At 42.5% G+C, this 13,366-nt stretch overlaps 1 protein-coding gene across 4 annotated transcripts in view; it reads right to left on the reverse strand.

The window, feature by feature from the left end:
- Nucleotides 1-13,366, reverse strand: part of LOC108109839 (Down syndrome cell adhesion molecule-like protein Dscam2) — a 40,274-nt gene that overhangs the window by 14,833 nt on the left and 12,075 nt on the right. For all 4 annotated transcript variants that reach the window (XM_017218585.2, XM_017218587.2, XM_017218586.2 and 1 more), the window contains 8 exons: nt 11,652-11,788; nt 11,118-11,239; nt 10,986-11,044; nt 6,357-6,433; nt 5,886-6,075; nt 3,562-3,727; nt 532-622; nt 138-225 (listed from right to left, as the gene is read on the reverse strand). In XM_017218585.2, coding sequence (XP_017074074.1) covers nt 138-225; nt 532-622; nt 3,562-3,727; nt 5,886-6,075; nt 6,357-6,433; nt 10,986-11,044; nt 11,118-11,239; nt 11,652-11,788 — 930 coding nt within the window. The remainder of the gene's footprint in view (nt 1-137; nt 226-531; nt 623-3,561; nt 3,728-5,885; nt 6,076-6,356; nt 6,434-10,985; nt 11,045-11,117; nt 11,240-11,651; nt 11,789-13,366) is intronic.

Genomic DNA, 13,366 nt, shown 5'->3' on the forward strand with positions numbered 1-13,366 from the left:
TGTGTTTGCAGAAGGAGAGGAGAGTGTAGAACCGTTTTGAGTACCCTTCTTTTTTTCATCATGCTTTTTTTTTCTTTGCTGCCTTCATGGTGGAAACACACACACATACATAGGATCTGAAACCCAGAACCACTCACCTGTCACCGTTAGCGACACTTGGATGGTCTCCTCGCCCGCCGTATTGTTCACCCAGCACAAATATTTTCCACTATCCTCGAGACGTGCCTGCAATGGACGAAATCAATTGGCAATCAGCAGGGTTTCCTATCCCCTCCTCACGCTCTACCTGCCTCCCCTGTGTGTGACTACGCCCTTTATGGGTACAAAGGAAAAAATTCCACGAATTTTGCATATCAAAGAAAACTTGATATTGAAGATTTTAAAAGGTTTTTGATTTTTAAAGTATGATGGAAAAAGTCACAGAGTCTTTTTCAGTTTTTTTAGGCAAGTCAGGGAGACTATTTTTTATTTAAATAATCATTTTTAAAGTATAATATAAAATGACAATTTCCCTCAGTGTAACATACGCACCTTGGTGATTTTGAGTAGCCCGGCGGATACGATGGTGATGCGTTCGCTGAGTTGCAGCGGCAGCAGTTGCTCGTTCTCCTCCTTGAACCATCTGCAAAAAAAGAAGAGGATGACAGATGAAGATTGAATGCAGCCCAAACAAAGTACGAAAAACAAAGACAAACATGCCGGAAATCGGGAAATTCATTTCCGCTTTATTTGCCCAAGATTTTGACAGTGCAATGCGAGAATGCGAGTGGCCTTTAAACAAATCGAAATGGCGATTGAATTATCAATAATTTCGCTATGCCAGTTTTCTTTTTTTCTCGCATTTTTTATTTTACATTTTTGTTGGACTGCACGTGGCCTTTGATTGTTGGGCAGGTCGAGGTCCACATGCCAGATGGAATATATTTCAATAGTTCGTAAAAATGATTGCACTTAAGTGGGCATAACGAGGGAAAGTGGTCGACGTGGGATTTATTCATACATATCTGCATATGCATTGCCTTATTTAACGGGTATTTATGTTCGTTTTGCAGATGAGCATATCAGGCATATTCGTTGCTTTATTTATTTTGCCACAAAGATTTGAGGCAAAAAGTATCGGTTTCATTTTATGATAAGTGATATTTCACATGGAATTGATATAGCAGATATAACTATTTCGCAATAGAAAGGTAGCCTTTCGTATCAGATTTATTTCACCAAAAATATAATAAATCTCACAGTTGATACCATTTCCCGGCTATCACTTCCATAATGGGTATTTTCAGTAACTGTGAATTCGATTTGCGTGCATTTTCCAACCAGAAGAAATCGAATACTGGTGGTAGTTGAAGGTTGAAAATATCTCAATTGCGTAAATCAACAGATTTTGTATTTTTCATTTTTTTTTCATTTTTTTGCATTTTTATCTGGTGCGCGTGTCATAATCTGTTTGATGACTGCCCACACCCTCATGCATATTTTCAAGGCGTACACATGCAGTTGCATTTCTTTTGGTGTTGTTGCTGCTGTTGTTGGTGTTGCCTCCATGAAAGTTATTGATTTTAATTCGGCTTTAATTGCACTTGAGTGCATTTCTCGTCTTATGACGAGACATTGCAAAGGCATGCCCATTTGCCCCTGGCATGGCATTTCTTAATTAAAATCATGGAAAATGCCGAGCATGCAATGGGGGAGATTTCCCTGGCAGAGGACTCTCAGCTATTTGCATATGAAATGCTGTTAAATTGGAAATATGGTCAGTGATTATCAACAACTGCATCAATATGGTACCGGGAGCTGAATGGAATCGAATTGAAAGCAGGAGGATGCCATACCAACAAAGGCACAAAGGAATTGCCAGCGAAACAAAAGCGTCACCCGCCCGAAACTATGCAATGAAAAAAGGATTTCAAATACTAGCGAGACAGCGGAGTAACAACCACACAGAAAACACCGAAAACACCGAAATGCAGAGAGTTTCCAGGGACTGTGGAGCAACAAACATGGCCAACTATTTTCACATTTATGAGCCAGGACCTCCAGGTCGCCACGGAAAACAATGCAGCGACGGCAAACAAAACTCATAGCCTCCCCCGCGATTCTTTGCAGATCCTTGGCTTGGTCTCTCACTCTCTGCTTTTCTCGGTTCGGCACGGCGGGAGACATCAAATGAAAGGCACTCGCGATGTGGCACATCCTGGGCGCATTTTTTATGCATGCAGCTCGAAGGACGACGAAGCTCCGAGCATGAGAATGAAGGGAAAAGAAAGCAAAGGACAGCCATGAACCCGTGAGCTGGCAGCTACAATGGCATATTACATGGCATCCAGCTTGGACAAGGATGGGCTCTGGATTCTCCTCCTTTCGTCCATGCATGTTTTAGTGCCCGAAAATCGCCATGATGAGCCAAGTGCCAAAGTGGCCCGTATATATGGATGTCAGAAGCCACCCACATTGGCCTTATCTTAAAAGTGCTAAAAACTTGAATGACATTTCAGAAAGCAATTTGCCATTTTCGGCCATAAACGTTGCTCAGCTTTTGATTGATTTGTGTCCTCGACCGGGAATCCCCCAGCTCGCGTCAAGACAAACGCCTCCGAGAGTGGCCCAATAAACAACTTTGATGTACGTAGGCGCGGTCGAATGCTGGCAGCTGTTAACCGTACTCCAAAATGGCCGTAAGCATAAATTCCCGGACGCTAAAAAAAGTGCCAAAAAGTTAACAGTAAGCAACGTTGGCGATAAAGTTGGCCAAGACCTTAAGCGGGATGGCTTTAATGGCATTGACTTTCAGTTTCCTTGGTTAACTTTTGGTCAAAGTTTTGTTTCTTAATAATATGAGAAGTTATTGCAAGGTTTCTTGATTAAATATTTTAGAAGGAAATCGAAACTACTTGAGGATGCATCCTAGAAATGGACTTCTTTATCGACTTCCCGAAAATATCTTAAAAGCCTGTTGATTTACTTCTTAGTGCCCTTGCCAGCTGGCTAATCATAGGCTTATCCCTTATTATCCCTCCAAAACGAAGAAGAAGGCTGACCTGTCTTGCTCCCATGAGAATCGCATAGAGAGGCTCCACCGGATTCGGTCTAACCCCGAATTCGATACACACAGAGCCCTATGGCCCGGAGGGCATTCCCCTGCCGCCGAGCGTCCCACATTTTGACAATTTGGCTGACATTTTTATTATGATTTTTTCTGACATCGTGGGCCTCACATTTTTTCGCTTTTCGGTTCGTTTCGCCGCTTTTGCCGCTTTTTTTTTGTTGTATTTGCCAAGAGCGTTAAATATTTCACATTGTCATAAAGTGCGCGCCAACTGCGGCTGCGGGTGAGGGTTGGATACCGCCGAACCCACTGAAATCCCCAGCTGTATGTGTCCCGTGTCCTGCGCCCCAATATGTCCCACTGTCCCACTGTCCCGATGTCGCGATGTCCTGTGTCCCGTGTCCTGTGACACGGCCACGTGTTCCAAGTGCTTCTGCTGTTCTTGTTGTTGATTTTTTTCCATACATTTTTTGTTTGGTTTTTTTCTCGTGTGGTTGTTGTGTTTTACTCACCGATATGTTGGCACCGGATGTCCTTGAGCTATGCACGGCAACGTTGTTTGGCCATTAAGGACAACATGCCGCATCGAATGCTTCTCCACGTTGATGCGCGGCTGTACCATGCCCTTGGGCTCTGTTACAATAATGCGGCCGGGATATGTGGAAATTTGTATTTCACCTGGGGATGAGTGAACCAAAAAAAAAAGAAACGAGAAAAGAAGAGAAAAATGTCAGAAAAAAACGCTGGGAAAAATATGCGAAAAAAATTGCTGAAGTGATGGCAGCTGACAGTGGCCCCCGTGGCATTTACTTAGATTTAAAGCGCCCCAAATGTATGGCATGTCCTGCGGTCCCTGCCGCACGAGAATATATATATTTTAATTAATTGAAAGTAAATGAAAGCAATCAACCTGATTGCTAGAAACTACCTGGCTGTCCTTCTTCTCCTGTTTTTCTTCCTCTTTTTTTATGGAAGCTAAAAAAACCTTTATTACAGATGCGGGCCGAACACGCACAGCTCCTAAATCAAGGCAGGCAGCTCTACACTGAGTGCGGAAAATCAGGGCAAAAACCATGAAAACCTATAACGAACTTTAGAGATATCAGGCTATCCCGATGCTGTGTGTTTCACCAGCCTAACTCAATTCTGCATCTTCATTATGGTGGCCATTGTTAGGCTCCTACCTACCTAGATATATATATATATATATAGACGGCAAGTTCCATTGTTTTGACCCCGCTCATTGTGTGTGCTTGGCCGTCGAGTTATTGTCCTAAATAAATGGATTTTTGGTTTAAATTGTAATTACGTGAGCCGGTAGTCGGTAGCTGTTAGCTGGTAGATGAAACCCATTTTGTGGGGCACGTGGAGAGGAGCTAATGCAGCATGCGGCGTGCTTGATTAATGAATTACTCATGACCGCTACACACAATCTCCATACTCCCCCTCCGCCCAACTAATGTTGCACTTTTAATGAGTGCCACTCCGGCTGGTTTTAGTGGCTGCCAAAAACTCAAAGGGGTTTAGTATGGTATACTCCCCAAATTGGCATTGTTTCGTTCGCACTAACTAATATGCAGCTCATAATTTTCGCTTTTGGCCAAAAACTCGAGCGAAACTTGCGGTTTTTGCGGCTCAATTCAATTTGATTAATTAAGCAAATAGCTGGCTAACTGGCAACCACAAATGACCGGAGGGCGGAAAACCCATAAAATGTAACTGGAATATAATATGAATTCAGCTTTCAAGATGCAAACACAGAGTGGGCCAAATGTAAATAAACCGGGCTAACACACACACACACACACACACAGTCGTACAATCACTCACATTGGCATAAAGAAAAGATTGAAATTGGAAAGGATAAAAAGGGGAAAATGAGGATAAAGGGGAAAAGGTTGAACTTTTATCGTATTGATTGATGATGTGAAATATGCGCACAAAGGCTAATAGAAATTCAGCTTAAGCGCATTTTCACACACAATAAACTTCAAATAAGGGAGAGAATTTATCTCGGAAAGATCTCACGTATTGACTGTCGGCACACATCCAGAATCAGATGTATATATCTATATATATGTATATGTATGTACGCATTGAGGAGATTCCATTTCGGAGCAAAACTCCCAAGAGCTCAACGCCCTTTTGCCTGGCGATTGAATGTCACGCATCATAAATTATGCACAAAACGACAAATTGACTTTGGCCAAAAAGGACAAACTACTGCTTGTTTGCTGGGACTTAAGAGGCAAAGACAGAAAAAGGAACGGGCTGATGTTGATTTTCTGAATTTCATTTTTGCAAGCAAACTTTTCTAACTCCAAGAAAGGATTGCTCAAAATGGAAATCAATCAAAATGTATTCTTAAAATCTCTAAAACTTGCTGAGACTTACTAAGATAATTTTTAATGATATCCTTGAAAAAATATTGAATATTGTTGAATATTTCCAAAAAAGATCTTTAAACTTTCAGAACTGTAAATAAATTTTAAATATTAAGCAGGATTTAATTTATAAAAACCTTGTAAATCCAAAAACAAATACATTCGTTCTTATTTATTTTTAAGAATGAAATATGCTGAATTCAACGAATGTTTCTATAAGAAAAAGCTGCTTAATTGTCGTGGCAAACAGGAAACACACGCACACACAACGCCCCAACAAAATGCCCTTCATTGGTTATTTATTCAACTTAATTATAGCTGCCCCGCCCTGAGCCAACAATCCACAGATCCGCTGTCCAAAGTAGAGGGTCCAGAGTCCGAAGTCCGAAGTCCGGAGCAACTCATGCATCGGTCAGCTGGACGATTAAGCTGGCAATGCGATTATCACGTACCTGTCAGTCTATTTACAGTGCGGCATGTGTAGCTTTTGTACGCATCATTGGGCCCCGCATTATTTATGTACAATTCGCCGTTCGATAGCACCGTGTACTTGCCACCGATGTCCGTGTTCGGATATAGATGCATACCGGTGTCCTGCACCCAGGCGGTGACTATTACGAATTCCGACATGTAGCTGGGCACCTGTGATAATAAACAGTCGTCGGTTTGGTGTGAGATAAGCAAATTTGATGAGCATTTTCCACAGGCGGTTTTTACAACGAGGGGAGGAGATTGGATTTACTATGATGGTTAGTATGTGGGATGTGGGATGTGTGGTATGGTAAGCAAATGGGATTTGTGTACTAAGTGAATTTTCGCGGTGTGAAAGTGGCCCAAAGGCAAGGCTAAAATTTGTTGATGGATGTGTTTGTGTAGCAAGATTCGCATTCCCCTCCCGCTCCCCCTTCGCCCAACCCACTCACCTGACACTTTAGCACCGCCGTGTTGCCCGTCATCACGTATTCGTCGTGCACCTGGACCGCGTACTTCTGGTTGACGACTGTAACGAATTAAAAAGCATATTTTATGCAAATTGCTTTGGCTTTTTAGGTTAATGCTGTTGAGTGACTGAAATATATTGCGCATACGCAGCGTCGGCCAGCATCTGCCGAGGACCGTTGAGTTCAAGAACAAACCGAAACAATTATGTTTACCCACACCAAGCCAGTTTTATTTTTATTAGCCAAAGGACCTTGCATTGTGTTTCCCTTTCGTTTTTTTTTGTGTGACTTTTAATTTTTAATGCGGGAGGACCACATAAAAAAAGGGATCCGCTTGGCTGCGACAGCCGAAATATGTGGCACATTAAGTTCAGTCATTCCCCCCGGTTTCCCCGCTGGAAAAACAAAAGGAAACCCCTAACATGTCCAACACATTGTGACACTTTAAAAAAGTGTTGCCGTTTGTCAGCCAGACGAAGGTTTTTCCATGGGAAGAAAGCGGTGGCTGGAGGGGTTGGTAAAAGGGGGGTGGCTGAAAAAGGCGGGTGACAAGGCCGTTAAAAAATTGGATTTGGCAATTTGAGTTAAAGATTTTTTCGCTGTCCGTGTCCATGGTGCGAGCTCTGAGCGAAATTAAGAATGACAAGGATCCTAACAATGACTGAAGTGAGGTAGTACAGTGGTTAAAAGGGTAGGGAAAAACCAATGAAAATTTATAAAAAAAAAGTAAAAAGTTAACCTATTTTCTCTTACCTTATACCAAAAAAAAAACTAAAAAGTATTTATAAAAAAAAAGATTACTGCATTCAACTTTTCCCTCAACCCCTAAACCACTGTGCCAATGGCCAACTGCTTTGCATTTCCGTTAAAAGCGTAGCTCAGGTCTAGTTTGCTGCTGGCAGTTGGCAAATTAATTAAGACGGACAAAGGCAATTGCCAACTGGCGTGCGTAAAGTGCGTTCCAGTGTTGGCCCTCATCGGGGACTCCCCTTCCAGGGCTAATCGTAAATAGATTAGGTCACTGCCCAGAGGCAAACCCAAAACTTATCAGCCTCTCCTCCCCCCCAAAAAAAAAACTGAAACCGCTTTCAAATGCTGCTCACGCTTGACTTTTGGCCGTCTGTTTGCCAACTTTAATATGCTAAAATTGGATAAAAGTTTAATTTGAAAAGTTGTTGTTATTGTTTGCTTTCTGCCATGATGTTGTCGTTGTTGTTGGGGGAAAAAAACTTTGTGACAACATTTTATTATAATTCCTTTGGCCGCTCTATGTAGTTTAGTACAATTTTGTTTTTGTATCTTCATTATTTGTATTGCCAGACTCCCGAACAACCGCCCAATTTTTTTGTGCACTTCCTTTCCTTTTTGTTTTCCCCGTTTTCTCCTTTTTTTTTTTTTTGGGTGTAGAGTTTTCTATTTTCAGCAACGGCAAAGTTTTTTCGCCTTTCATGTTGCATTTTGCATGGAAATTTCGCAACTGAAGGACAGGGTCGGCCAACAATGTTGTCAGAGAGAGAGAGAGAGAGGGGATCCTCATCCCAAAAAAAGAGGGGGGAGTGCAGACAGGACAGGAACAGGACAGCTGGGCAGGAAAGTAAGTATGAAAGCTAAGTTTATAGTCGCCGCACAAAGTAAGTGCAAAAAGAGAGCGGGCGACATTCGCTGCACTCGGATTTTATGCGGAAATTCATTTCCGTTTTGTTTTGTGTGTGTGTGTGGGGAGGGGGGGTGGTCGAAAGTTTTTCCTTCAGAGGGGGAAGATGGTGTTGTAAGATTGGGGTTGGGACATTTATGTTTATGATGTGCGTGCCGGAAAGATGCTTTTGGTATGCCAGTCTTCGCTGATTTGCAGTTATTGTGCGGAGTTCTTCCGTCCACAAAATGTTTAGTTTTCTTTTTATTTTTTGGTGGTTCTGCGACTATAAAATTATCATTTGATGATTTTTCAATGAAGTTTATCTGCGTAAGGATAGCAGTAGAAAGATTTTTCTTGAAATTTAAAGAAATAAAAAATATATAAACTAGTTAGTTTGTAAATTAATTCATTTATACACCTAACTTTAATATGCCAAAAAAACACGTTAATGTTCAGTTCTCAATTAGCTGTAATATTAAATAATAAAGCTTAAACATACATTTAATAAAGAGCTTCATATCGAAAAACTTAAACAAGAGTTTACCTAATTACAAATGTTAACAACTCACATGAAAATAAGAACGAAATAATAATGGTGACTTTTTTGCAATGATTTTGATAGCTCTTTGTATTACCCATGGTAAATGAGAAGTTTTCATATGCTAAACTCTGTGAACTCCGTATCCTGTTGCCTATCCGTTTGAAAAGGGGAAAGGGAGTAGGGGAATGGGGAAGGGCGAACTTAGGTGGAGCATCCTCAACAATGTGCATTCAACTAATTAGAAACAAATTACGCAGGTTTCATACACAAGCAGCCAGCGGCAGTCGAGCAAACTTTCCTAGCTCAATCACAAACTTTGCGCAGAATCTTGCAAGGATGTGCCAAGGACTTTTCTCTATGCATATAGTATATATATATATATATAGTATTAGTATTGGTATACCTATGCATGGTCGTCTATCTAAGGGTGCTCCTGCGCTTTGTTTGATGAAATGCAAAAGTGCAGGAAAAGTCAGCGCTGAAAAGTCGTGGCTGCGGCAACTTTGTGGCTCCCAGCATCATTCATCACTGTCAGCAGAAGTTCTCAGCAGAAAAAAAAAGGGAGGGTTGTGGATACAGGATGGGGATGTCCTGTGGCCTGACAAAACCAAATGCCAGCAATTGCGTTTAAGCTTGACTTGAATATATATGGGGGGAAATTTGTCAAGGGTTTTTGCTGCAAAGTTGCGCTAATTACGCGCACTTAGCCAAGTCCCTCTAACTTCTGGGCTCTGGGTCTTTCGGTTTCTCCAAGTTCTTCTTCGAGTTCTCCGAGTTCCAAGACCCCACCGCATCAAACTAAGCGATGCCAATTAAAGACGACGACTCCAAGCCAAAATGCTCACATTAGCAACAGAATTACTGGCCAGCAGAGATCGCAGATTCTGCGAGAACTTTTGCAAATTAGGCAAAACGTTTTGCGCCAAATCTACGCGCTGTCAAATTGTTCAAGCGGAAAGCTCTCACTCGCCACGAATTTTTTCGGCTGGGGGGAAAAAACAATTTCTGGCGCACATAAAAACCAAGCGGAAACAAAGAGGACGGAGTTGTGGAGAAGGGCCCAGGCCCAAACTGAAACCCAAAAGCCCAGGGAGACCACAAATAAAATAAGCCAGCGGACATGGCGTATACGTAACGTTGAGTTAGCTGCTGAAAAATGGCCGCCGGACGTTGGAACTTTGCATGGACAAAAGGCTACGCATGGTATAGTATCTAGTGCATACATATGTACTCTCTCACTCTTTCTCTCTCTATATATATATATATACATCTGAACAAACGCGTGGGTTCCGACTCTATCTTAGATCTTTGCGGTTGCGACTTTGTGCCATTTGTTTCGCTTTGAACTGACTTCCCGTGGTCTCTGCAGACCTACCCTGCTGCCTGTGTTAATTAAACGCTAGACCAAAACTCAAGTGGACCCTTTGAGGATTAGCCTTTGGTCTCTGGCAAAGCCCGAAACCCATTTATATGGCATATCTTTTATGGTCATTGCTAATTGTTGTTTCCCCAGCCATGTTTCTTCGGTCTCTTCGGCCAAGTGGAAGTGCCCAATGAGCCGCAAAATCTATGCGACATGTGATGGCAATCAAAATGATTGCCTCGCAGACCGAGTTTCAGTTCATTAATGCAGTTTAGCGAAGAATGAGAAAGTTTTTCGGGCCAGTTAGGCATCGCTTTTGGCGAGGGTAGAACATGAATATTGAATATTCTGGCCTGGCAGTCGGAAGATTGATAGTAGGTTTGTTCTAGGTGACCATGTAATACCCTATTTAATGTTAATATAACTTGGTGAAGTGATAACTATGGCTTATACCGAGATATCCTTTGGTAGAAATCAAAAGAAATACTTAAAATCCTTAAATTGAATTATATTTACTGAAAAGATACAGTAAACCCCTAACATATCGAAAATTCCCTTCTTAAATCCATGTGTAACTCCGAGTATCCTCTTACCATCAGGGTATTCCGCCCGCAGTCAATTCTCACACACTGAGGCGCCAAATTAGCGCGGAGCATACCATTTTTTTCGCTTGGCTTCGATGGCATTTGGGAGGAAATGGTGGGTTCGAGCGGATAAATGGATGAGGAGGGTAGAGGGATGGCGCCTGGCCGACAGCATTTGCCGGCAGCAATAGTAATTAAAACTTGCGTTGCCTGCTTTTAGGCTTCGGCTGAGCGGGATTGGGATATGGGCAGCAGGAGAAGCCGGCAAGTTGGGAGTCGGGTGGCCCAGGGCAGCGCGAAAAACTTTCCAATTAGGCCAAAGTTTTCGACAACCACAACAACAACGACAGCGCCGAAAGCCAAACTCACTTCGTCAGCACAAATCAACTCGGTGGCTATAAATTCCCAGTGTTTTTTTTTTTTTTTTTTTTTTTTTCGCGCGCTGGTTGTGTTTTACGTAAATTAATTAAAATTTATTTCAACTTACCGCCGCGCACATGAACCTCCCGGCTGAGCACCGTGCCCACCAAATTGCGCAGTTTACATCTGCCGGTTTAAAGGACAAAGGATTAACAATCAATCTGTGGTGCGAGGGGGTAAAACCCATTTCTGTCCTCACCTGTAGACGGTGGCATGCACCTCGTGGCGGTACTTCTCGGCCGTAAAGGGATAGAACATCATGCTGCCGTTGGAGAGCTGGAACACCATGTCCTGCTGCGGCGGGATGGGGGTCCATTCCACCTGGGCGAAGAAAGCAAAAAGAGTTTGATAAGAGGCACTCGGAAAAAATAACAGAAAACAAGGATTCCTTCCTTAAATGAACTGATAAATCAGTAATAAATCTATAAATATATTTTAAAATATAAAATCAAAGTAAAACAAACTTATTTGCCAAAAATAAAAGTAAATTTAAGTTAGGAAAGTCACTATTTGACTTTTAGGAAGTACAATTTCGTTGAGTGTTTCTGGGAGCGTTTAGCATTTGTTTGTTGGCCAGTCAATTAACTTGGAAATGAGCAGAGCCAAATGCCGCACAGCCATGCATAATTAAACAGCAATATTAAATGGCAGCGTGGAAAGTAAGAATGGAGCCAAGTTGGATGGCAAGGATGGCAAGGACGGCAAGGAAGGAAGGAAGGAAGGAAGTTCTCACCTCCGGCGGGGGACTGCCATGGCCCGAGCATTCTATGAGTCCACCCGAATTGTTGGAGAACTCGACGCGATGCGGTGGCTCATGGAGAAAAATCGGTCCCTGTAGATCCAGTCCATTTACAAACTGGCTGGTCTCGGCTGCAAAGAAAATAGAGAGAAAACCAAGCAAAATGAGAGAAATTCGGCGAAAATTCGGTAAATTTAAAATTTTAATTAAATGGAGGCGTTCTGTGTGAGTGTGTTTTTGGCCAAAGTTAATTTCAATTTTTGTTAGACCAGCCAACTTTTAACACTCTTACCCCAACCCCCACACCCGCTCACAAAATTAAGTAGCAAGGATGCCAGCGGCTTTTGGCTTTTTCTCCCACCGTTCGAGTGGGGCGTGGCATGAGGGAGGGTGGTGGACGGGCTTTGGCCTAAATTTTAATGAGGCGTCGTGAGTGCCGTTGGCCCACAACAAAGGATGCTGCGGAGACAATTGCTTTTTACCTGCCGGCCATTGTTGCGGTCGCCGGCCACAAAAGCCCGCCTCTAATTGCTTCACCAGGCGCTGAGCATTGCATAATTTTCAGGGCATGCTTTAAAATTGCTTCTGATGCGGCTTTTATGTCTTATTTATTATTCATTCAGAGACACCAGCCCAGGAGCTCTGTGGCCGGACAAGTGAAGGCGTTGTCTCCTGTCCAGAAAATAACCAGAAATTCATGTGCACCGACTGAGCTGACTATGACACATGAATAATTTAGGCGAAGGACTTTCGCCCCTTCTTCTTACACTTAGAAGTTGTTCAAGAATTGAGGAATTTAGAGAATTCTGAATTTCAAATTAAATGTATCATGTAGCTAACTTTATTTCAACTTGGAAAAGTTTCTGCCTTAAGAAAGAAAAGGCTGTTACATAAATTCCAAGTCAATAAGGTGTCTATAAGCTGAAATTACGAATCTTTCTTAGAAATTTAAATGATTTTCGATAAGATAGATGTTTGAGCAGAGACGAAAAACGTTCAAGTTCCTTAAATATTTGAGTTATGAGTAAAGAAAACGATTTACTTCATACTTTTCATTCGACTATTTTGTAATTATAATGTCTGCTTACTTTTCCCCGAGTGCATAGGGTTTTGTGGCGAATGTTGCCTTCCCCCAGAGATCTTTCTATCACTTTCTGTCACTTCAAGAAGAATCCCTTTTTGGCAGTTGGCCCAAGCCGAGTCGAGTCGCCGTGCCACAGGACTTGGCAAGCAGCGCTCCTTGTGGCACTTTCAACAACAGCAGCCGCAAAGTATGCAACACTAAATTTGTAAGCAATTTTCAACCCCAGCAACGCCGCCGCAGTCGAGCAATAATATGAAAAATTGTTTTGTCAAAAAGGCATTAGGCGGGAGATAACGACGGCCGAGGAGCTAGCTCCTCCTGGCTAGCAGGCCCCAAAGTGTAGCAAAGTTTGTGCCACTTTCGTTGCGGTTCCCCTGCATCTTTCAGGACCCCCTCCTTTATATCCTTGGTTTGCCTTCGCCTGGCAACACGCTGTCAACTGCAATGCCCAAAGGAAATGCGCCGCAAAAGGATGCTGCCACACAAGGCTCAAAAAAAGAAGAAGAAGAAACACCAGACTGGGAAAAGAAAAGCAAAATGTTTGCGGAAAGTAAAAAGTGTTTGCCGCAAGTTGCAGCGGTTGCCACATGACGACGGGGGAGCGCATTAAATTTTGCAGTTTTAG

Source organism: Drosophila eugracilis, unplaced genomic scaffold (assembly GCF_018153835.1).
Source record: "Drosophila eugracilis isolate 14026-0451.02 unplaced genomic scaffold, ASM1815383v1 contig_1104, whole genome shotgun sequence".
Lineage (NCBI taxonomy): Eukaryota > Metazoa > Arthropoda > Insecta > Diptera > Drosophilidae > Drosophila > Drosophila eugracilis.